Source organism: Papio anubis, chromosome 11 (assembly GCF_008728515.1).
Source record: "Papio anubis isolate 15944 chromosome 11, Panubis1.0, whole genome shotgun sequence".
Classification (NCBI taxonomy): domain Eukaryota; kingdom Metazoa; phylum Chordata; class Mammalia; order Primates; family Cercopithecidae; genus Papio; species Papio anubis.
Genome location: NC_044986.1, coordinates 111,153,679 through 111,179,043, shown reverse-complemented (window position 1 = coordinate 111,179,043; position 25,365 = coordinate 111,153,679). Strand labels below are relative to the sequence as shown.

Sequence of the window (25,365 nt, the reverse complement as noted above, 5' to 3'; positions counted from 1 at the left end):
ATAGAAGGGAACAACAGACATGGGGTCCTATTGGAGGGTGGAGGTGGGAGGAGGGAAAGGATCAGGAAAAATAACTAATGAGTGCTAGGCTTAATACTTGAGTGACGAAAGACTCTGTACAACAAACCCTCATGACACAAGTTTACCTATATAACAAACCTGTACATGTACTCCCGAAACTAAAGTTAAAAAATAAAAAAAAAAAATTTAACATTTTTAGTAAAAAAGCTCTGGTCAATGGTATATAAGCAGAGTGTTATATGGGACGTGAGGGTGGGAGTGGAGGCAGGTAGAATGAGGGAGGCTCCCTTAAAGAAGTGAGCTCAGGGCCGGGTGCAGTAGCTCACGCCTGTAATCCTAGCAGTTTGGGAGGCCAAGGTGGGTGGATGAACTGACGTCAGGAGTTTAAGACCAGCCTGGCCAACATGGTGAAACCCCATCTCCACTAAAAATACAAAAAAATTTGCCTGGTGTGGTGGCAGGTGCCTGTAATCCCAGCTACTCGGTAGGCTGAGGCACGAGAATTGCTGAACCGGGGAGGCAGAGGTTGTAGTGAGCCAAGATCAGGCCAGCACTCTAGCCTGGGCAACAGAGTAAGACTCTGTCTCAAAAGAAAACAAAAAAAAGATGTAGCCAGGCGTGGTGGCTCACGCCTGTAGTCCCAGCCCTTTGGGAGGCAGAGGAGGGAGGATCATGAGGTCAGGAGATCGAGACCATCCTGGCCAACTTGGTGAAACCCCATCTCTAGTAAAAATACAAAAATTAGCTGGATGTGGTGATGCATGCTTATAATCCCAGCTACTCGGGAGACTGAGGCAGGAGGATCGCTTGAACCCGGGAGGTGGAGGTTGCAGTGAGCAGAGATTACGCCATTGCACTCCAGCCTGGGCCACAGAGCCAGACTCCATCTCAAAAAAAAAAAAAAAGAAAAGAGAAGAAAAAGGGGGCTCAGGTTAGAGGCAAGTTCTTTCATGCCTTCTCCCTTCTGAAATAGTAAATTGCAGCATCCAACTAGGCCCATGGGTTAGAAATGAAACCCACCACTAGGATGGGAAGCAAAAAGTTCAAGCTGAGTCCCTAATATCTTTGTGGAACTGCCACATTTACCCTGGACTGGCTACTTCTGGACTTCTTTTATATGGGAGAATAAACTCTTGTACACTTTTTTGTTTCATTTTGTTGTTGCTGTTATTGTTACATTCAACTCTATCAAAAACATAACTGATCAAGACTGGTGTGAAAGTCATGAGAATCAGAATAGAGACACAAATGTTAAGAAAACCCTGAAAATAGAGCTGGGGGAGGCCATGAAAAGAGGGTTCTCAGGCTTGTAGGCCTAATAACATAAACGATCACAAAACACTCCAAAAATCATAATCTTCCACAAAAGCCATCACAACTTCACACAAGAAAATTCTTCTGCAAGGGCATCAGCCCAGAGACTATCTGTCCAAACTCAAACTAGCACCGCCTTTATGATTGATCTTTGTGGTCTAGAAAAATTATTTCAAGACAATTATGCAATCCTCCTCCTCTTTTTTTTTTTTTTTTTTTTTTTTTTTGAGATAGATAGAGTCTCACTCCATCACCCAGGCTGGAGTGGAGTAGCATGATCTCGGCTTACTGCAACCTGCATCTCACAGGTTGAAGCGATTCTTCTGCCTCAGCCTCCCCCAGTAGCTGAGATTACCAACAGGCCCAGCTAATTTTTTTGTGTTTTTAGTAGATATGGGGTTTCACCATGCTAGCCGGGCTGGTCTTGAACCCTTGGCCTCAGGTGATCCACCCGCCTCAGCCTCCCAAAGTGCTGGGATTACAGGTGTGAGCCACTGCACCCACCCCCTCATTTTTACTTTTAAAAACCTTTGTCTTCCTTTACCTCCCTTGAGTACGCATAGTTTGCTAAGGCTTGCATATTCCCATTGCAATGCTCTATCCCCAAATAAACATCTTTTTTTAGAGAACCTTTCTCTGTTTACTATTTAGGTTGACACTGGCAAAGGGAAAAAGTATGTATCAATTGCAGGATCCTTGACCTAGGCCTTTGCTACTCAAAGCGTGTGGTCCTGGAAGGGTAGTGTCGACATCACTTGGTAGCTCACTAGAAATGCAGAATCTCAGGCCCACCCCAGACCCACTGGATCAGAACCCCTACTTTAACAAGACTGCCTCTATGCCCAGTTTTTGTTTGTTTGTACTCTTCAGCTATTTATTTTTTATTTCAATAGCTTTTGAGGCACAAGTGGTTTTTGATCACATAGATGAATTGTATGGTGGTGAAGTTTGAGATTTTGGCTCACCTGTCACCCAGGTAGCATACATTGTACCCAATATGTAGTTTTATATCCCTCACCTTCCTCCCACCTTCCCTGCTTCTGAATCACCAATGTCCATTACACCACTCTTTACATCTCTGCTTACCCTATAGCTTAGCTTCCACTTATAAGTGAAAACATACTGGTTTGTACATACAGGTTTAGTCTTCCATTCCTGAGTTACTTCACTTAGAATAATGGCCTCCAGTTCCCTCCAAGTTGCTGCAAAAGACATGATTTTGTTCTTTTTGATGGCTGAGTAGTATTCCATGCTGTATTATGTTTATGTGATGCCTGATAACATAAACACATTTTCTTTATCCACTTACCAGTTGATGGACACTTGGGTTGATTCCATCTCTCTGCAATTGTGAACTGTGCTGTGATAAACACCGTATGTGCAGTTTGAGAAGCACTGATGTAAATTCTCTTTAAAAAAAAAAACAAAAAAAAAAAAACAGGCTAGACCGGGCACAGTGGCTCATGCCTATAATCCCAGCACTTTGGGAGGACAAGGCAGGTGGATCGCTTGAGGTCAGGAGTTTGAGACCACCCTGGCCAACATAGTGAAACCCTATCTTTACTAAAAATGCAAAAATTAGCCAGGTGTGGTGGTGCGCGCCTGTAATCCTAGCTACTGGGGAGGCTAAGGAGGAGAATTACTTGCACCCAGGAGGTGAAGGTTGCAGTGAACTGAGAGTGCCACTGCATATCAGCCTGGGTGACAGAATGAGACTGTTAAAAAAAAAATGAAAAACAAAAAAACGCCAGACTAAACACCATGGATATAAATGACTGGCTGAGCACTGTCTATTACCTCAATTTGTATCCTGAAAAAAAGACATAGAAATGCGACCCAATTTTGAGGTCAGACACCAAACATAATATTTTCAAACAACACATTTCTTGATAGGTTCAAAATGCAAAAATAAAAACAAATATAAAGGTTATAAGCAGTTTAAAAAAGAAAACTCTGCAGAGGCCAGGCATGGTGGCTTATGCCTATAATCCCAGCACTTTGGGAGGCTGAGGCGGGTGGATCACTTGAGGCCAGGAGTTCAAGACCAGCCTGGCCAACATGGCAAAACCCTGTCTCTACTAAAAATATAAAAAAATTAGCTGGGCATAGTGGTGGGCACCTGTAATCCCAGCTACTCGGGAGGGTGAGGCAGGACAATCACTTGAACCCAGGAGGCTGAGTTTGCAGTGAGCTAAGATTGTGCCACTGCACTCTAGCCTGGGCAACAGAGCAAGTCTCTGTCTCAAAGAAACAAAAACAACCAAAAACTAACTTTGGTTTTTTTGAAGATAGAATTCAAAATAAAGTAGACGCTTTACAGATGATAATGAAGCTGCCAAAATTCAGAAACAGTAATTACTTTTACCATTCATTACACCACAGCTTTCTTATTCTCACTTTTCAGTTACATCATGTATATATTTCCTTAGGAACCACTAACTCTCTGACCTCTCAGCTGCCCAGCTGAAAATTCATTTACCTCTGCAGCATTTAGAATTAAAAATTATGCTTTCGATGTATATTTTCAGTCTGAAAATTTCTCCTCCACTCCCTGAAAACAACCCCGGCCAGTAAATGCAATTCTTTGAATGAACAAGGTGGGCTTTTTTGTTTGTTTTTTCATAATTTCTGGCAGGGTCTTGCTGTGTTGCCCAGGCTGAAGTGCAGTGGCAGGATCAAGCTCACTGCAGACTCCACCTCCTAGGCTCAAGCAGTCCTCCCACCTCAGCCTCCCGAGTAGCTGGGACTACAGGTACACACTATCATGCACAGCTAATTTTAAATTTGTTGGTGGAGACGGAGCCTCACTCTGTTGCTCGGGCTGATCTCTAATAACTCCTAGGCTCCAGTGATCCTCCCGCCTTGGCCTCCCAAAGTGCTGGGATTACAGGTGTGAGCCACTGTGCCTGGCAAACAAGGTGTGTTGAATTAATTAATTTTAGTTAATTTCCATATAAATTTTCTACAGCAGTTTTTAAAGATATTATATACATACAATAAAATGCCCAGATCTTATTTTTTCTACCAGATGACAATCTTATTTACCCATGTAATCCCCACGCCAATCAAGATATAGGACATTCCCATCACTCCAGAAAGTTCCAAGGAAATGTTTTTTCAGTATTCCCCAGCTCTGCCTGCCACACAGAGGCAGCCACTTCTACTGTGGTTTTCTTATTCTTATGTGGCCAGAAAATGAAACCAAAAATGATTTTACAACTACAAACTGATAAAATAGCATTAAGAATGGTAACGTTCCAAGTTGTCTATGAGTGTTTTTAATATGCTTTAATCTTCTATCAAAAACTTGTCTGATATGTGATACTAAGCAATGAAAAAGACCTTGAGCTTGGTTCAATTAATAATGTAAATGTTGATATAATTGCCAAACATTGGCTATACTTATAGGGGTTCTTGACCTCTCTATTTTCTTCAAGTAGGTTTAAGTGGGTTTTCTTCCAATGGGAAAAACCAGTACTCCTGCTTGACCATTTCTGATACCAAAGAGAGCTACAATGTAGAGTGAAAACAGAACATTTACTTTAGAAAAACTTTTGATTCTGTATTTGGGATTGAAGTTGTGCATTAAATAACCTGACTGTTGTGTCTTTCATTGTAGTCCAATATATTTTAAAACTGCGTCCAGAGAGGAGTCTCTGAACACCTTCTTCTTTCTTGGAATCAATTTACTCCATCAATTTGTCAGTAGGTCACTTTTCGGAGACAGGCAATGAAAACTGACATAGCCCTTCCAAGAAACTTATGAGAAAGGAACTTTTAGCTTTTGGTACATTGCAAATGTAAGTTATCAATAGTATTAGTTTTACTCATAAACCCAGGTAACAAAATTCTGCGGAATAATACCAACACAAAAAGCATGAGACCAAATATGATGTATTTCCCAGTTATCCTTAATCAACATGTCCATATACTAGAGGATCATTTTTCTCTCTAATTACAAGTCACAAATGTGCTGGTGTTGGAGATCAGAGCTCTGTTTTGGGGTGTGTCGCTGCATACTTGGGGGCCAGTTCTTGGATCAGATTCACGTAGTCAGTTTTTTCTGCACAGGCCCTGCACTCCTCCCCCCAGCTATGCAGGATCTGCTTCAGCTCTGCCACTCTCATCTTCTGCAGGTCAACTGATGCCAAGTCCAGTGTTTTTTCTAAATGACAAAAAAGAAAAAAGCCAATTACAAAACAAATGGAAAAAAAAAATACCTATGAATCGCTTCAAAAGGCATATAGTTTGCTTATCCCATGCTGACTACCCTATGATCCAAGGTGGGCAATGATTCCAGTTTCCATGGAAACCAAGACACACCCAAAGGAAAATGTGGTACAGCGGCCCTCTCTATCAGTGGGTTCTGCATCTGCAGACTCAACCAACCACAGATCAAAAATATTCTAAACAAATTAAAGATAACACTACAACAATTAAAAAATACAAACAGGGCTGGGCATGGTGGCTCACGCCTGTAATCCCAGCACTTTGGGAGGCCGAGGTGGGCGAATCACCTGAGGTCAGGAGTTCGAGACCAGCCTGGCCAACACGGTGAAACCCCATCTCTACTAAAAAAAAGAATAAAAATAAATAAGTGAGCATGGTGGTGGCATGCCTGTAATCCTAGCTACTTGGGAGGCTGAGGCGGGAGAATTTCTGGAACTTGGGAGATTGAGGTTGCAGTGAGCAGAGATCACACCACTGCACTCCAGCCTGGGAGACAGATTGAGACTCTGTCTCGGAAAAAAAAAAAAAAAAATACAAACAATACAGTAATACAGTATAACAACTATTTACAATGATATGGGTTGGATTTGTGTCCCCACCCAAATCTCATGTGGAATTGTAATCCCCACTGTTGGAGAAGGGGCTGTTGGCAGGTGACTGGATCATGGGGGTGGACTTCACCCTAGCTTTTCTCATGATAGTGAGTGAGTTCTCCCGGGATCTGGTAGTTTCAAAGTGTAGCACCTCCCGCTTTGCGCTCTTCCTCCTGCTGCAGTCATGTAAGACATGCCTCTTCCTCTTTGCCTTCTGCCATGATTGTAAGTTTCCTGAGGCCTCCCCAGCCATGCTTCCTGTACAGCCTGTGGAGCCGTGAGCCAATTAAACCTCTTTTCTTAATAAATTGCCCAGTCTTAGATAGTTCTTTTTCTTTTTCTTTTTCTTTTAATTTTTTTCTTTTTTTTGAGATGGAGTCTTGCTCAGCCACCCAGGCTGGAGTGCAGTGGCGCAATCTCTGCTCACCGCAACCACCATCTCCCAGGTACAAGCGATTCTCCTGTCTCAGCCTCCCAAGTAGCTGGGATTACAGGCACCCGCCATCATGCCTGGCTAATTTTTGTATTTTAGTAGAGACAGGGTTTCACCATGTTGGCCAAGCTGGTCTTGAACTCCTCACCTTAGCTGATCTGCCTGCCTCGGCCTCCCAAAGTGCTGGGATTACAGGTGTGAGCCACCGTGCCTGGCCGATAGTTCTTTACAGCAATGCGGGAACAGACTAATACAAATAGCATTTTCATTGTATTAAGTATTATAAGTAATCTAGAGATGATTTAGAGTATACAGGAGGGAAGATGTGCATAGGTTATATGCAAATACTTAAGCATCAGGATTTTAGTGTCCGAGTAGGGTCCCAGAACCCCTCCTGCACAGGTAGTGAAGGACAATGGTGTATACGAAGTTATTGGGATAATTTGTGTTTTTAATTTGACTTTCTTTCCAAGAGATTATATTTGCTTCAAAACTAAAGGCCTATGTAGTTCCACAATGTTTACTACCATTTGGAGCATTCTCAAGCTCAGTATTCCTAAAACAAATAGCACTGTATCCAAATTGCTACTGTTAAGGTAACAAGAAGGAAACTCATAAGAGCCAATCAGTTACTTTGGGATGGCCTTAGTTTGTGGCCAACTTGAAAGCCATAGATTGTAATTAACCGGCAAAAAGTTATGGTTCACTTTTTCTAGGAAGATGTATCTTTGGCAAAGCAAATGAGCTTATACACATGACATAGCACTATTGGGTTTTAAATAAAAATGTAAAGAAATGCAAACACGTGAATAAAATCAGGAATATTCTCGCTGAACCTTAATCGTTTGGGATCTCTGTTTTGAAACTCACCTGATGCCCAGCCCCTACTGGGATTAGGTTGCTAAATTATTACAGCACATAAAACTCTTTGTGTTATTCCCACTTCTCCAATGCTAGTGCTTTGTGCCAGCCAACCTGGTTTCTAAAATTCTTGCCAATGATACTTGTCACTAACATCTAACCTCCTCTAGCAAGACTACTATTTCCCTGTTTATAGCTTGTGTGCAGAAAATATCAAGAACTCAGTTACTTCTCAATTGATGAAAAGATTGAGAAAAAGTCCAAAATTGGAAAAAAAAAAAAAAGCTCATCTGTAATATACCAATAATTATAATTTTCCTATCAGAAAGAGGTACTTTTCCTCTTTCAAAAGAAAGTCTAGATGGGCGTGGTGGCACACACCTGTAATCCCAGCAACTCAGGAGGCTGAGGCAGGACAATCTCTTGAACCCAGGAAGTTGAGGTTGCAGTAAGCAGAGATCACGCCACTGCACTCTAGCCTGGGCGACAGAGCGAGACTGTCAAAAAAAAAAAAAAAAAGTGTTTTTTGCCCCTCCCCACTTGTCCGGTGTTCACTTTGACCATGAATACAACATTTAAGTTTATTTATTAAACAATTAGTGGCAGCCTAGAATTTTTTCGGCTTGACTTCTCTTGAAAGTTCTTTCTCTTTTTTACCTCTGCATAGTAGAACACAACATTTAAAAACATTAAAAACCTAATATTTGTCAAATTATTTGTCAAAACTTTCCAGTAACTCTGTTCTAATTTAAAAGTTTGATGTTAAAAGACTTTTGTATTTGGAGGGTCAGCTATACACGGTGCTCCAGAGAACCCTTAAATTTTTATAGTGATTCCCTATCCTTTTTAAACACAAAGCCAGCAAATGAAAACATTATTTCAGGTCAAAAACCAAATGGCACCTTCCTAATTGAAAACATACTCCAACTCCACACTTATCTTGCTTGTTAATTTCATGTCTGATTTGATAGAATACTTTTTAAAGTAGAAACTTGTATAGCCCAAATTATTAATCTCCCACAGCACAAAGGTCCCTGTTTAATCTTATCTTTCCTGCTCACAATAGCTGGGGAGGAAAATTAAGAACTATTAGTCTATTCAAGATAAGAGACTGAAGGAGAAAAATACTTTTATTTTGTAAATGTCAGTAGTTTCTTTGAGTTTTTCTATAGAACTTGGTATCTGGCATTAACTTTAAAAAGAGGAAAACCTCTGTGATGCCCCCAAACTCCAAAGTAAAGGTCCACACAAAGATTAAAACTAGTTCATAGCTCCCCAAGGGCCTCTAGCGGCCAGCATCGCCAAAACATTAGGTAGTCATTTCTTCTCAATAATATCTGATTTGTTTTTCCATTGTTTAAGGAGCCTTGTAAGATTCCTTGGATATAGGAGAAGTTATTCATAATAAAATTGTTGAATTAAAAAACTCAGAAGAGGTTTGTGATATTGGCTTTTATTTGTTTTTATTTTATCTATTTATTTTTCAGACGGGGTTTCACTCTGTCACTCAGGCTGGAGTGCGATGAAAAAATCACAGCTCACCAGAGCCTTGACTTCCCAGGCTCAGGTGATCCTCCCACTTCAACCTCCTAAGTAGTTAGGACTACAAGCACTCAACACCACACCTGGCTATTTTTTGTATTTTTGTAGAGATGGGGTTTCGCCATGTTGCCCAGGTTGGTCTTGAACTCCTGGGCTCTAAAGATCTGCCTGCCTCGGCCTCCCAAAGTGCTGAGGTTACAAGTGTGAGCCGTCGCATCCGGCCAGGTTTGTGAATACTGTTTATATGGACTCAGTGATTTCTGCCCCTATTTCATGGCTTGGAAGCCAATAAAAAAGGGATGCCTACTCTAATAACTACCCTGGAAGTTAGGACTTGTGCTTTGCAAGTTGAGAAGTAGGTCGCCTTTGGTAACTTTCAACAGTAAACCTACTTACAGCTAGCTATGTGGCTATAGGTACATAGGACTATTACATGGCTGTGTTGGAAAATAAGACTAAAATAACTTAGAGGTGGATGTTAATTACTTAGGTAGTTGACAGTACTATACTGGGTATGTAATGTATGTAAAACAATGACTTAAAAGGAATGAAGTGGGATTTCAGGTGTCATGGATAGGCTGAGGAAGGAATTCCCCATCCTTTTATGACACCCACTCAATCTACCTAAATGTCTAGCCCAGATACAAATCATGGTAAAAGATCTATCCATGTGAAATGTATGGGGCCAAGGATAACGTTTTAAAATAGGACATCTCCTGGCTGGGCATGGTGGCTTACACCTGTAATCCCAGCACTTTGAGAGACCAGCGCAGGTGGATCACCTGAGGTCAGGAGTTCAAGACCAGCCTGGCCAATATGGTGAAACCTCATCTCTAATAAAAATACAAAAATTAGCCAGGCATGATGGTGCGTGCCTGTAATCCCAGCTACTTGGGAGGCTGAGGCAGGAGAATTGCTTGAACCCGCGAGGCAGAGGTTGCAGTGAGCCAAGATCGCATCACTGCACTCCAGCCCGGGTGACAGAGTGAGACTTCGTCTCGGAAAACAACAACAACAACAAAAACATAGGACATCTTCCTTGCCTTGCTGTTTGTTTTGGGCACCCTCTGATAAACTATTTCACCAGGCAAAACCTGATTTGATGTGAATAACCAATTTCCTATCATTTAAAGCTGGCAGAATGGTAGCTCTGCCTAGGAAGGAAGTCATAGTCATCTTTACATCTTCAAAGTCCTTGTATCATCTTTGAATAGGTACCAATTTTGTTTTATTAGATTACCAAGATCTAAATCACCAGGAGGGAGTAGCTGCTCTCTTCATATGTTGAGATTTTCCTTGACATACATATCTGGCATTGTCTTGGTGTGTTGGGAGTTTAAACTCTGATTTTGGTGGCAATTTTTTTTTTTTTTTTTTTTTTTTTTGAGACAGAGTCTTGCTCTATCACCCAGGCTGGAGTGCAGTGGCAGGATCTCGGCTCACTACAACCTCCGCCTCCCGGGTTCAAGTGATTCCTTCAGCCTCCCAAGTAGGTGGGCCTACAGGTGCCCGCCACCACGCCCAGCTAATTTATTTTTTATTTTTTTAGTAGAGACAAGATTTCACTATATTGACCAGGGTGGTCTTGAACTCCTGACCTTGCGATCCACCCGTCTTGGCCTACCAAAGTGCTGGGATTAAAGGCCTGAGCCACCGCGCCCGGCCTCGTTGGCAATTTTAACCTAATGCTGATTATGCCTGTACTATTTATTTGTCTTCCCTCAACGAAACTCAAATGGCCATAGGTACCATTCATCAGCCCAGCAACTTATTGATGAGTGGTGAATTCCTTTCCTTTTAACACTGAATTTTTAGAAGACATGGCCCCAAGGTTAGAGGTTTGGGAATCCACTGGACCTACTGGGAAAAACATGGGGCTATGTTATACCATATTTCAGCTCACAGATCTGGCTATCCAACTTCTTCAGCTTCTCACAAATCTTCATTGCAGGCATATGCACACTCATTGGGCGTGTGACTTCACTTAGGATCTTCGTGGCTGCGTCTTTTGTGGCTCCTAGATAATAGCACTGAAGGAAAATGAAGAGAATTGAGTGTTCCAGACAATGAAGACAGAAAGGAATACAGTATCAAGAAGTCAGAAAGAGGTAGGCTGGGCACGGTGGCTCACGCCCGTAATCCCAGCACTTTGGGAGGTTGAGGTGGGCAGATCATTTGAGGTCAGGAGTTCGAGACCAGCCTGGCCAACATGGTGAAACCCCATCTCTATTAAAACTACAAAAATTAGCCAGGCATGCTCGCTTGAACCAAGGAGGCGGAGGTTGCAGTGAGCCGAGATCGTGCCAGGGCACTCCAGCCTAGGCGACAGTGAGACTCCATCTCAAAAAAAAAAAAAAGAAGAAGAAGAAAGAAGAAGAAAAGAGGAAGAAGAGGAAGAAGAAGGAGGAGGAGGAGGAGGAGGAGGAGGTTAACCTGGTTTTCCTGGCTCAGCTATTAAATTTTAACCCCTGCTGACTAAGCCACCAGGAAACAAGTGAGTACATTCTCGTGATCATCCAAATTAGACGTGCCCTACAATCACATGGTATTCAAAGACTAATGAGCTGACACTAAGTATTTTCTCTGTGTCAGTGCTGCTCTCAGTGTTTTAAAGGTATTAACTTATTTATGCCTTACAACAATCCTTTGCATTAAGTACTATTATTATCTGTATTTTATACCCAAGCCAACTGAAGTTCCCCCCATCTAGCAATAGAAGAGACAAAATTACAAAACCCAGCACGTTGGCTCTAGAGTCCATGTCTTTTCCCATCAGGCAATTCTGACATTCAAGTTCCCTGACTTCAGAATTTTACATTTAAAAATATAAACGTTGGCTGGGCACAGTGGCTCACACCTGTAATCCAAGTACTTTGGGAGGCCAAGGCGAGTGGATTGCTCGAGCTCAGGAGTTTGAGATCAGCCTGGGCTACAAGGTCAAACCCCGTCTCTACAAAAAAAAAAAAAAAAAAAAATCCAAAAATTAACTGGACATGGTGGCATGTGCCTTAGTCCCAGATACTTGGGAGACTGAGGTGGAAGGATCACTTGAGCCTGGGAGGTAGAAGCTCCAGTGAGCAAAGATCACTGGGACTCCAGACTGGGTGACAGAGGGAGACCCTGTCTCAAAAAAATATAGATAGATACAGATAAATGACATGAGCTTTACAATATGTCCATGGTGAGCAGTCAACATGCAGATGTAACTGACAATCTGACAATTTTAGGCAAAAAGGAATTGGCCCCAAATTGTCTTTAGTGATATAAAACAGTATCTTGAAACAAGCCATATGTGTATACCCAGGAAGCACCATATTAATGCCATTAGAAGAAAATATAAATACTTCATTAATTACATACAAATAATAATGTAAAATATTTTGATAAGTTTGGCTAATTGTCTTGGTAAGAAACGGAAAGCCCACCCACTCTTACGATGGTAAATTCTTATTAGGAATTCAGTTTCATAATTTCATTTAAGAAAACATAGAATTGGGCTGGGCATGGTAGCTCACACTTGTAATCCCAGCACTTTGGGAGACTGAGGCGGGCGGATCATCTGAGGTCAGGAGTTCAAGACCACCCTGGCCAACATGGTGAAACCCTGTTTCTACTAAAAATAAATAATTAGCAGGGTGTGGTGGTGCACACCTGTAATCCTAGCTACTCGGGAGGCTGAGGCACAAGAATGCTTTCAACCCAGGAGGCAGAGGTTGCAGTGAGCTGAGATTGCGATACTGCACTCCAGCCTGGGCAACAGAGCAAGACTCTCTCTCAAAAAAAAGAAAAAAGAAAACATAGAATTGGTTGCCTGTGGTATACTCAGAAAGTAAAGTAACACTGGAAATATTCTGGATGAAAACACGCAGAACTACATGTCACTGGAAGATGGATTTCTGCTTGCTGCGTGCTCTACGATGGACATGCCTGAGGCAAACATAAGTAGGATGACATCATGTCTAAGAAATGAAACTATTAGCAGTTTTCTTCAAGCACATGGGGAAAATGAAAGGTGAAATTAACCATACCAGGCGGTTTTCTTTTCCTTTGGTATCCAAGCAAAAGCTGATCAATTCTTTCTCTATTGTGTCCAGTGAAAAGTTAACTCCTCTGTCTATCAATGACTTGTAGAATCGGTTCAAGAATTCTTTACATACTGGAAGGAACAAATAAATATGTCTGCATGCACAACTTAACCACTACCACACCTATGCATATGACCCACTAACCACATTAAAAAGTCTATATGGGGCCGGGCATGGTGGCTCACGCCTGTAATCCCAGCACTTTGAGAGGCTGAGGTGGGCAGATCACAAGGTCAGGAGATCGAGACCATCCCAGCCAACATGGTGAAACCTCATCCCTACTAAAATACAAAAAAATTAGCCAGGAATGGTGGCACGCGCCTGTAGTCCCAGCTACTCAGGAGGCTGAGGCAGGAGAATCACTTGAACCCAGGAGGCGGAGGTTGCAGTGAGCCAAGATCTTACCACTGTACTCCAGCCTGGCAACAGAGCAAGACTCCGTCTCACAGAAAAAAAAAAAAAAAAAAAAAGTCCATATGAGTCAATGCTTCATAACAGTGGATTCCAAGGCTAGGTAAGAATGATTTGGGGGCCAAGCATGGTGGCTCACACCTGTAATCCCAGCACTTTGGGAGGCAGAAGCAGAAAGATCACTTGAGCCCAGGAGTTTGAAGTCAGTCTGGACAACATAGTGAGACCCTGTCTCTACTACAAAAAAAAAATATATATATATATATGTGTGTGTGTGTATGTATGTGTGTGTGTGTGTATATATATGTATGTGTGTGTGTGTGTGTGTGTGTATATATATATATATATATGCCAGGCATGGTGGTGCATGCCTGTAGTCTGAGCTACTCAAGAGGCTGAGGTGGGAGGGTCACTTAAGCCTGGCAGATGGAGGCTGCAGTGAGCTATGATCAAGTCACTGCATTTGCGCCATTGCACTTCAGCCTGGGTGACAGAGCGAGACCCTGCCTCAAGAAAATAAAAAATATAAATAAAAAGAATGATTTCAGGCCTGTTGCTATTAGTTTAGTATTGGGCCGAAATGCAGTGGACACGTATCAGTTTATTAAATCAATCAATCATTGGAACCAAGTTCTACCTAAAATAATAACTTTTCCACAAAATTTGGCTAACCCTAAAAGAAAATATACCCATCTATAGGCTACCATTTTGGGACAGCATAATTGTAAGTACAGAGAAAAACCTGAATAAGAATCTTGAATGAAGCCCCTTGGTGATCTGCGTAAGTCTTTATTTTCATCGTTATGAGCCTAAAGTGAAACCAGGCTGGGCACGGTGGATCACGCCTATAATCCCAACACTTTGGGAGGCCAAGGCGAGAGGATCTCTTGAGGCCAGGAGTTTGAGACCAGCCTGGGCAACACAGTGAGACTCTGTCTCTGCACAGGCTGTGGTCCCAGCTACTGAGGAGGCTAAAATGGGAGGCTTGTTAGGTCATTTCTTCTAGTTCCTTATTTCTTGAAGATATTTTCAAGCTTGTTTTTTATATCTTTAAACACACTAAACATAATTATTTTATGATCTGTGTCTGAAAATTTCAGTATCTGAAGTCTTCAGAGTTTTTTTTTTTTAAGACGAAGTCTCACTCTGTCACCCAGGCTGAAGTGCAACGGTGCAATCTCTACTCTGCAACCTCTGCCTCCCTGGCTCAAGTGATTCTCCTGCCTCAGCCCCTTGAGTAGCTGGGATTACAGGCACCTGCCACCATGACCGGCTAATTTTTATATTTTCAGTAGATACAAGGTTTCACCATGTTGGCCAGGTTGGTCTCAAACTCCTGACCTCAAGTGATCCGCCCGTCTCGGCCTCCCAAAGTGCTGGGATTATAGGCGTGAGCCACCGCATCAGGCCCAGAGTACGTTTCTATTTGTTGTTTCTATAGGTTCTTGTTCCTGGTGCCGTGTTTCTTTGTGTGCTTGCTTATTTTGCACCACATGATACTCATACCCCTCAAATCTTATTTGTGAAGATTGTTTGAAGCCTGAGATGAATGAGCATTATTTCCAGTAAGGATTTGTGTTTGTATTTCTCAGGGCCTAAGGGCAACTAGCCAGGTGCTGCTTTAAACAAAATATATAGCTTGAAGTTTTGGGGCCCCTGATGTGAATTTTGGCTGCAAATACAAGTGAGGGATGTTTTGTTGTTATCATATCTCAGAGATCTATATTTTTTCTTTTTTCTACTTTGCTCAGTGTCAAGGTAAATTTCTTTATAGTCCTCTATGGGTAGGGATGGGTTAGGTTTATGTTCTATGTTTCTTTAAACATAAAAAAACCTAACTTCTATGCCTGATTATTCCAATACCTGAAGTCATTGCAGGGGTGTGTTTCTTCTGGTTTTTGTCCCAGCTGGCTATCACTTATTGTGCCCTTCTTCCCTAGGGGTTCGAGCCTTTTCTAAGTGAGAGCTCTATTTCTTAGAACTTTAACTGTGTGAATTCTTTAAGGACTAGGTTGAATGTGGGTTCCTGTAAGTAAGACTCACATTTGCTGGCTGGGCGTGGTGGTTTATGCCTGTAATCCCAGCACTTTGGGAGGCTGAGGCAAGTGGATCACCTGAGGTCAGGAGTTTGAGACCAGCCTGGCCAACATGGTGAAACCTGTCTCTACTAAAAATACAAAAATTAGCCAGGCGTGGTGGCGGGCACCTGTAATCCCAGCTACCTGGAAGGCTGAGGCAGGAGAAATGCTTGAACCCAGGAGGCGGAGGTTGCAGTGAGCCGAGATCATACCATTGCACTCCAGTCTGGGCGACAAGAGTGAAACTCCGTCTCAAAAAATAAAAACAAAACCAAGACTCACATTTGCTGATGCCTGAGGGTATGATCTACTTAAAATCACTTTCAACTAAATAATCAGTTCAAGATGTTTCAGATCATCCTAGCAGTGTGAATGGGGCCTTCAGCCCCTACCTATGGGCACCAGCTTCTAATTATGAGTTACCAAGAAATAGTTTTGTTTTTCCTTTTACTCAGTAAAAAAGTTCAAGTTAAACTATTTCTTTTAGTCTCTAAAGATGGAAATAGGTTGTAGTTATTTTCAGTTCACCCTTTATAACGAAGGGCTAGTTCTTTGGGGCCCTGAATTCATTGGGAGAGGATCTGCTCTCACACTCCTAACTTGGAAATGCCTGGGACTTGTGTTCATTTAGCCAAAACCATGAAAACTTTAGTTCAGATCACCTGGCTAACAAATGATCCAAGGTAAAGCCAGCTTCAGTGCCCCCTTCAACCCACTGGACTCCCACTTCCACTCTGTAGTTGGCTTCTGGGTATGCCTTCCCAACTCATACTTTACAATATTTTCACATTTTTTATTTTCAGTTGTTTCTAGATGACTGGCCAATCATGTCATCTTTTACAGCTTAGAGTCATATGTGTGTGTGTGTGTGTGTGTGTGTATATATATATTTTTTTTAATTTATTTATTTTTTTCCAAGACGGAGTCTTGCTCTGTTGCCTAGGCTAGAGCGCAGTGGTGCGATCTCAGCTCACTCAGCTCACTGCAACCTCCACCTTCTGGGATTCAAGCAATTCTCCTGCCTCAGCCTCCTGAGTAGCTGGAACTACTGGCATGTGCCACCACACCTGGCTCATTTTTTGTATTTTTAGTAGAGACGGGGTTTCACCATGTTAGCCAGGATGGTCTCGATCTCCTCACCTCGTGCTCTGCCCACCTTGGCCTCCCCAAGTGCTGGGACTACAGGCATGAGCCACTGTGCCCAGCCCATATATTTTTATTTCTAATGTTATCAACATGAACAGAATACTAAATATAATAGCCAGTCATTTATGTTTTTAACAAATATTAAGCGACTAGTAAGTGCAAAACAGTGTTCTAGGTTCCTGAGATTCAGTAATGAAGAAAACAAAGTCCTTGCCCTTGATAGTATGATTCTTAATGGGTTGGTTAGGAAAGGTCTCTTAGGTAAAGTCATATTCAAGCAGACACCTGAAGGAAGGGGAAGAACAATTTCAGTGGATGACTTGAGAAAGAACTCCACAGGCAGAAGGGACAGCAAGTACCAAGGCTCAGATGCAGGAGTGTCCTTGGTGGCTTCAAGGAACAGCCAGAAGGCCAGTGTGGCTAAAGTAGAGGGAGGAAGAGGGAGGTGTGTAGCAAATGAGATCAAATAGGCAGCAGCATGCCGGGGCATCCAGGGTCTTTCAAGCATGGTAAGGTCTCTGGATGTCACTCTGAGAAGGGAAGCCGTTTAAGGTTGGAAGCCATTTAAGGTTTTGAGTAGAGAAGAGCTATGGTCTGACATGATTCATAAAGGATGTCTCTGAAGGCTGTCTGAAGAAAGGATTACAAGGAAGCAGAAAAGAAAGCAGGGAGACCAGCTGACCAGTTTACAGGTTCTCAAAATAGTTGCATCTCTTAGACCACGGTAATAGCTATAGCGGGCAGGAAAAGTGGTGACACTCTGGACCTATCTTGAAGGAAGAGCCAAAATAATTCACTAATGAACCAGATGTAACATGTCAGCGTTGGGGGGAGAGAGAGAGAGAGTAATCAAAGATAATCCCAATAATTTTGGCCAAGAAATTGGAACCATGGAGTTGCCATCCGCTGAAATGAGGCAGACTACAGGAGAAGCAAGTTTATGGTGCCAAGCAGGAATCTAATCTTTTTTTTTTTTTTTTTGAGACAGAATCTTGCTCTGTCGCCCAGGCTGGAGTGCAGTGGCATGATCTTGGCTCACTGCAAGCTCCAACTCCCGGACTGAAGTGATTCTTGTGCCTCAGCCTCCTGAGTAGCTGGGATTACAGGTGCGTGTCACCACACCTAGCTAATTTTTGTATTTTTAGTAGAGATGGGGTTTCGTTATGTTGGCCAGGCTGGTCTCTAACTCCTAACCTTAGGTGATCTGCCTGCCTCAGCCTCCCAAAGTGCTGGATTACAGGTGTGAACCACCACGCCTGGCCAGAATCCAGTCTTGACATATGAAGTTCAAGATGCTTCTAGACATCTGTGATAGTTAATTTTATGTAGCAATGATGAAATTAACACTTAAATTGATGAACTTTGAGTAAAGCAGATTGCCCTCCATAATGCGGGTGGGCCTTACCCAACTAGTTGAGGGCCTGACTAGAACAAAATAGACCAGCCTCCCTGACAGAGAGGGAATTCTCCAGCATACTCCCTTTAGACTTCATTCATACCACAGGCTCTCCTGGGTCTCCAGCCTGCTTGCCCACACTGCAGATTTTGGACTTCTCAGCCTTCATAATCTTGTGAGTCAATTCCTTATAATAAATCCCTTTTTATATAGATAAATATTATAGATATTAAGAAGATACATAGATGTAGATTATGTGTTCTGTTTGGTCCTATTGGTTTTATTTCTCTGGAGAACCTTGACTAATATAACATCCAACTGGAATCAGTGAGAAGGCAGCTAGATATAGAAATTTGAAGATCAGGTATAAGATCTAGGATGAATATATATATCTGGAAGCCATCAACATTTAAATAGCATTTTTAAGATAAGAACACAAAGTAAGGAGAGATGGAAAACAGACACAGTCCTAGGTCTCAGCCTCGTGAAATCCCAATGTTTAGCAATTGGGAAGATGGAAAACAACCAGAAAAAGACTGAAAGGAGCAGGCAGTGAAGTAGGCTAAGAACAAAGAGTGAGTGTTATTCCAAAAGGCAAGTGAGCACAGTGTTAAAAGGAATGTGTAATGGGTCTGCTGTGTTAAATGTGAAAAATGAGATCCCTCTCAACATGTATTTTGCTGAGTTTAATTAGCAAATATATCCAGTATGCAAAGAAGAAAACCGCTGTAATGATCAATGCTACAAGTCACCAGAAACTGTCATTAGGCCAGGCACGGGGGTTCACGCTTGTAATCCCAGCACTTTAGGGGGCCAAGGCTGGCGGATCACTTGAGCTCAGGGGTTCAAAACCAGCCTGGGCAATATAGTGAAACCTCATCTCTATTAAAAATATAAAAAAATTAGCTGGGCGTAGTGGTAAGCACCTGTAGTCCAGCTACTCAGGAGGCTGAGGAGGGAGGATCCCTTGAGCCCGGGAGACAGAGGTTGCAGTGAGCTGAGACTATGCCACTGTACTCCAACCCGGGCGACAGAGTTAGACTCTGTCTCAAAAAAAAAAAAAAAAAAAGAAAAAGAAAAAGAAACTATCATCAAAGTCTCCTAGTAACCTCTAATTCTTGTCTCATATAAAAGAAACCCCCAGTATTCCAGTGCCTCATCGCTCTGAAGTATTTCCCACAGTATACCTTCATATGATTTCCATACCTCAACTATCACTCTGCCAATGTATCATCTAGCTGATGAAAGTTAGGAATACTAACTTGTCCTTTTCAAGATGTACATTTGACTCAATAAAAGATACCCAAAATTTTATCACAGCATATATGCATACATTTCTTCAACAAACTGAGCGCCTACCATACGCCATGCAGTATGGTAGCTGCTAGAAATGATGTGGTGAGAGACACTGCCTTGACTTGCAGAGACCAAAACAATATGAGAAGTGTGTTAGATACTGTGGGGAAACAAAAGAGCGGCACCTGGAGGAAACTGGGAAACTGCTGAGTACTAAATAAGGACTTATTTAGTATTAGTACTAAATAAGGAAGTAATATGATAGCCCTGCCAGGGACTAGACGGGAGGGAGACAGGTAGCAGGAAGAATGCTGTTTTGACAATACGGAGGGGAAAACTGGTGAAGGTCTGCAAGAAAGTCCTGGACTTGGGTAAGGAGAAAGGAGCAGGGCCAGTCAGGAGGTACAATCAACGATGCAGTGGTTTGCTGTAAGGGATAAGGGAGAAAGAGAAGTCTAGAATCTAAGCTAGTTGACCAGCTGGTTGGCCCATGCTGCCACCATAAGCATGACAGTAACAGGTTTAGTGGAGTGAGAAGGGAAGGAGATGATGACTTTGTTTTTTTGACTGTGTGAATGTTGAGGTATACCATATCTAAGAGGGCATGTTCACTAGTCAATTGGATGCAAGGTCTGGGACTCTAGAAAGGTCAGTGGATATAAGCTTAGAGATTTATTAGACTGGAGGTAGGTTGGTTTGGGTTGCCAAGAAGAGTGTGTAGACTAAGAAGAGAGAAGAGCAGAGGGCAGAACCCTGGAAAATTCTAAGCCATGGCTAGAGGATCAGAAGCCCACAAAGACACACTGGACAAGTGGGCATAGAGACACGAAGGAAAAAAGCAGTATCGTGACCATGAAGAGAAGACAGTTTCTGAAAGGGAAAGATGTCAGTTGTGTCACACGCCACAAAGAAGTCAAGGCAAGAAAGGAAACTCATTTTCTGGACTTACATGAAGAGAATAACCTTGCCACAAATGCCCTAACAAATTAGTAACTTCTTAAGTTTTCTAGGATGTCTTTATTGCTAAAATAACCTCGGATAGCCATAATTCTTTTATTTACGTTGTGGTTTTATGTTTATTAAAGATAGTTCTATAAGTGAATCTATAATTATTTTAAAATAAAAAGTTGTTTAAAATAGTCCCATAATATAATCCTTTAAAAGAGACTTGGAAATATTTACGTTTTTCCAGTAAACCTCACATTAGCTAACGTAGGATTCACAAACTTGAATATATACAGGGGCCAGGCAAGGAAAAAGAAGAGTTAAGCAATTTGAATTGGGGGCGGAGTGGGGGTTGCAAACAACTCAAAACCCACATCCTTTCTAAAAAGAGCAGCCAATAGCCAGTTCTACTATATTGCCATAAGGGCCAATCTTGCCAGGTCATCTGGTTTTTTGAGAAAAGCCAGAAATATGAATTTTTACATAAAATTTCCCAATTTTAAAATGTACCCAGTGAATTTAATTTTTTTCAAAATATTTTGTAAATGTAACAAAATATATCAATAGGTCTGAGACGGCTCATGAACCATTTAGTTTTTTTACCTTTGCTCTAGAGTATATATAATATGGCATTTTAATCTTATACATTGAGAAGAAATTAAGTTGTAAATAAGAAAGGAGGCTGAGGAGGGAAGATCACTCATAAGCAGTAATACAGCTGGATGCAGAATCTAGTTCTTTTAGTCACCAAACTGTTATGTCTTTCCTCTGCGATTATACAGCTTCTTTACCTAACAAATGAAACATACACACAGGTTAGTCAGACATGCAAGTTAATAATCACAGCATGCTGTAATAAATTTAGGACAGACAGCATAAGCTTTCCACTTAATTAATCCATATGCTGTCTCTATTGAAATGTTTGTAAGTGGGAGCTCCAGATGAGTCATCAAATCAACTGTCTTTGCCTCAAAAATTCTGCTTTAAAAGTATAGAACACAATTATAGCACAGTTTTGAGCAAAATTGTAACTTAGCTAAATAAATATCTTTATATCAAATAACAACATCATGTAGATATTTTAAATTTCTGGAGAAAAGTTTAATTATTGCAGAGCTGATAGAAAGCTGGGCTCCAATTATTAAGACTTTAAGGACTGGCCGCTGTGGCTCACGCCTGTAATCCCAGCACTTTGGGATGCTGAGACAGGCCAATCACCTGAGGCCAGGAGTTCAAGACCAGTCTGGCCAACATGGTGAAACTCCATCTCTACGAAAAATATAAGAATTAGTTGGGCGTGGTGGTGGTGCCTGTAGTACCAGCTACTCGGGAGGCTGAGGCAGGAGAATCGCTGGAACCTGATGGTGGAGGCTGCAGTGAGCCAAGATTGTGCCACTGTACTCCAGCCTGGGCGACACAGCGAGGCTCTGTCTCAAACAAAAACAAAAACAAAAAAACAAACAAAAACATAACTTTAGTACGACTATATCCATCCATTCACTCAACATATATGATGAACCTACAATTTCCTGTTCTCTAGGGATATATTTTCCAGCTCAGGGCATATACATTTAAACTAATCATTTTCAGTAAAACATGGAGTGAGCGCTACAGGCGTACAGAAGGAAGGGGCTAGCATAGCCACTTAACTTCTTTGCCTTTGCCAACAGATCTCTAAAGTGAAGTATGCTGATTTTGCAAAAATCAAAGTCTCAGAGCTAGGGGACTTGGTGGGACACAGACCCATGTATTGTGACTGCAAGTTCACAGCTGAGATACCGTGAACAAAAAGGAATCATTCTTTCGTATTCCTCTCTTTCCCAAGGAGTCAGTGTACTCCTTTGCAAAGCAACTTTCACCTATAGAGTCCTAACAAATATTAGCTGTGTTTTCTGATTTAAGCCACTCAACTCAATGCCATGTTTTGTTTTCCTTTTGGGAGTCACCAACTAGCTTGGACTTGAAAGACGTCTTCTGTGCAAGGGGAAGCAAATCTTGCTGGCTGGACGCAGCAGAATCAATCTGGCGCCAGGATCATCTGAATCTAGCAGTCTTTGCACAAACTCTAATCCAAATACAAACCCAGCAGCTTTTACTGCTGAAGTTTAATATTCACAGCAAAACCACAACGTAACCTCACGTTGCCACTGGGCCCGGCTTGAGCTTTTGCTCGAGCTGGGTTTGGGCAATCTAAAACGAGGGACTGGGTGAAATGTTATTTATAGCCAGGGCCAGGAGAAGCCAAAGCCGACAGCCATTGCACTCCAGCGCGGGGCCGCCGCCATGCAAGCAGGTCGCACACCGCTCACCTTCACAGTCGGCCCCCGGTCGCCCCCCAGCCTCCTGGCCCTGCGCCAGCACCGGGTGAGAGACCCAAAGCCCGGCGCAAAAGGCCACCACGGCAACTGGGCTCGCGCACCACATGCTGGGCCAGCAGCTTCAATCGCCTCCGCCACCCGCACCCACCGCCCACCGAGTTGCCGAAGCGAGCTGAGTAGAGTGCGAGGTTGGAAAGAATCTGCCGGTAGTTGCCAGGACAAATGACGCAACTGAACTGAGAGTTTCCATTGGCTCTCACGGAAGACAGGAAGGGGGCGGAGCGTAGAAGCCTTTTCCCGTCCCTCCCTGGTTGCGCGTGCGCACTATGCAGTTCCGCAGAGCGCAGAGACACGCGCTGAAGCTACTCGCGTACTGCGCGTGAAGAAAGGCAGAACCTTCACGCTGATTGGCGGCGACGCGGGAGGCTGTCGCGGCGGACCGGACGCAGGGGGCGGGCGGGAACGTGAAGCTCCGCGGTGCCTGATGGGGCCGTTGGGCGGCTGGTAGCTGTTGCTGTTGGGGGACCCCTTCATTCCTACCGCCGCCGTCCCTGCTGCCTCATGGCGGCCATCGGAGTTCACCTGGGCTGCACCTCAGCCTGTGTGGCCGTCTATAAGGTGAGGGGCTGCGGAGCTGGGCTAGGGCTTCATGACGGCCACCCGGTTCTCTGGCGCGGGCTCATCCACAGGCTTGAGAGCGGCGTGTCGCCGGCCTAGGGATGTCGTGGAGTGGCGTTGCCGCGAGGACACTCCGGGGCGAAGGGCCGGGCGGGCCAGGCCTAGCCCCTGGCGACTCCTTCAGAAAGTTCTCTGCTCCGCGGCGGAAGCTCCCGGCGACTTAGACGCGCAGAGTTCCAGGGGCGTCATGGCGGCGGGATGCCCAGAGGGGTCCCGGGGACAACGGAGCTGCAGGGTGCCCGGGGGGTCTCGGAGAGGGCAGGGCCGCTGGGTGTCCGGGGATGGGTCCCGGGGACGTCCTGGCCTCTGAGTGCCGGAAGGGTCTCGCTGACGTCAGGGCCTCAGGATTTCCTTGGGTGGGAGGTTCTCGGAAAGTGGCCGCGAGGTACTTGGAGGCGGTGGTCTTTGGGACTGCAGGGCCGCAGGACGCGCTGAGCTGGGCCCGAACGTCTAGGTCCCGGAGGGGCGGGGAGGCTGCTGTCGAGTTGGAGCTGATGGTCCTGCAACGCTGCCTGGCTGTGAAGCCAGTTGATTGTGCGTGCTCTACAGAGGTGGCCTTTCTGGAAGTGAGAGCTTGACAGGACTTGTGGCCTTTCTCTCCTCAGTGGGGAGGCAGAAGGAACGATAATCATGAACTCCGTTGCCACTAGTTCCGCGTTTAAATGTCAAATGACTTGTTAGGAAAAGCCAAAGGGAATAATGCTACTTCATTTTGTAGAAATAGGAAGAAAGGGGCCCAGCGCGGTGGCTTACGCCTGTAATTCCAGCGCTTTGGGAAGCCGAGGCAGGCGGATCATGTGAGGTCAGGAGTTCGAGACCAGCCTGGCCAACATGGTGAAACCCCGCCTCTACTAAAAATACAAAAAAATTATCCGGGCTCGCCTGTAATCCCCGCTGCTCAGGAGGCTAAGGCATGAGAATCGCTTGAACCCTGAAGGCGGAGATTGCAGTGAGCCGAGATCCGCCACTGTAGTGTGCACTCCAGCCTGGGCCACAGAGCAAGACTCCGTCTCCAAAAAAAAAAAAAAAAGAAAAAGAAATGGTAATGGTAAGAAAGAAATAGGAAAGGTAACGTAATAATAGGCTTCGTTTTGTGTGTAGAAAGGTTGTTATTACTTTTGATTCAATTGTTGACTTTGCAGAGCAGACTGAAAACATGAGGCAGTTATTCATGGAGTTATAGGCCTTCTATGAAAACGAGGAAATTAAATGGTAATGAAATTTGCGAGTTGAAAATATTGAGAAAGCAGTTTTTCTTTCCACACAGATGGCAAAGTAACACTGGTGCACACATGTCTGAATACGTCTAATGAGACTATTTCGTGTTTTTTTCTCTAGGATGGCCGGGCTGGTGTGGTTGCAAATGATGCTGGTGACCGAGTTACTCCAGCTGTTGTTGCTTACTCAGAAAATGAAGAGGTACTAGTCCCCTCATTTTTGTACTTGTGAAATAATTTAAAATTACATGCATTGTAATATATATATATATTTTTCAGATTGTTGGATTGGCAGCAAAACAAAGTAGAATAAGAAATATTTCAAATACAGTAATGAAAGTAAAGCAGATCCTGGGCAGAAGGTATGGAATCAAATGATACTTTTAAATATAGTAATAGAAACATGTTCATAAATTCTAAGCATAATGTGAAACTAGAAACAGCATAGTTTGTTTCTTCATTTTATGACTGAGTCATTAGAGAGTACCCCCAGTAGGCTGTGTCTTTTGATTATTAGTGTTGGATCTTCTCCAGTATGGGATTCACTCAGATGTTAGTTTCTTGCTGACAGGTCTGTTAGTATTGATAAATGCTAACATTCATTTAATTTTGGTAATTTGTGTCAGAGGTGGTAATTTGGATTGTTCACATTTTTAGATTTTTTTTTAACTGAGAGGATTTCAAAGATTTTGTGGGAATTTGAAGACTTCTTGATAATGTGGTTGAATTTTGCTGACTCTATTACAATTGTTCATAATCGATGTAGACACTATTGATTTTCTTCCTCATGATCTTTTGTGA

At 43.1% G+C, this 25,365-nt stretch overlaps 2 protein-coding genes across 4 annotated transcripts in view; one reads left to right on the top strand and one right to left on the bottom strand.

Moving 5' to 3' along the window:
• Positions 1-5,211: 5,211 nt before the first annotated feature.
• CDNF (cerebral dopamine neurotrophic factor) lies at positions 5,212-22,896 on the bottom strand. Its single transcript, XM_003903404.5, has 4 exons — positions 22,661-22,896; positions 13,023-13,150; positions 10,883-11,024; positions 5,212-5,500 (listed from the first exon to the last, which is right to left on the bottom strand). The coding sequence occupies exons 1-4, from the start codon at positions 22,773-22,775 to the stop codon at positions 5,322-5,324; spliced, it is 564 nt and encodes a 187-aa protein (XP_003903453.1). The 5' UTR covers positions 22,776-22,896; the 3' UTR covers positions 5,212-5,321.
• A 27-nt stretch (positions 22,897-22,923) lies between these two features.
• The window catches only part of HSPA14 (heat shock protein family A (Hsp70) member 14), a 32,036-nt gene continuing 29,594 nt past the window's right edge, over positions 22,924-25,365 (top strand). For all 3 annotated transcript variants that reach the window (XM_009214021.4, XM_003903403.5, XM_009214022.4), the window contains exons 1-3: positions 22,924-23,287; positions 24,686-24,766; positions 24,844-24,926. In XM_009214021.4, coding sequence (XP_009212285.2) covers positions 23,231-23,287; positions 24,686-24,766; positions 24,844-24,926 — 221 coding nt within the window. In that variant the 5' untranslated portion in view covers positions 22,924-23,230. The remainder of the gene's footprint in view (positions 23,288-24,685; positions 24,767-24,843; positions 24,927-25,365) is intronic.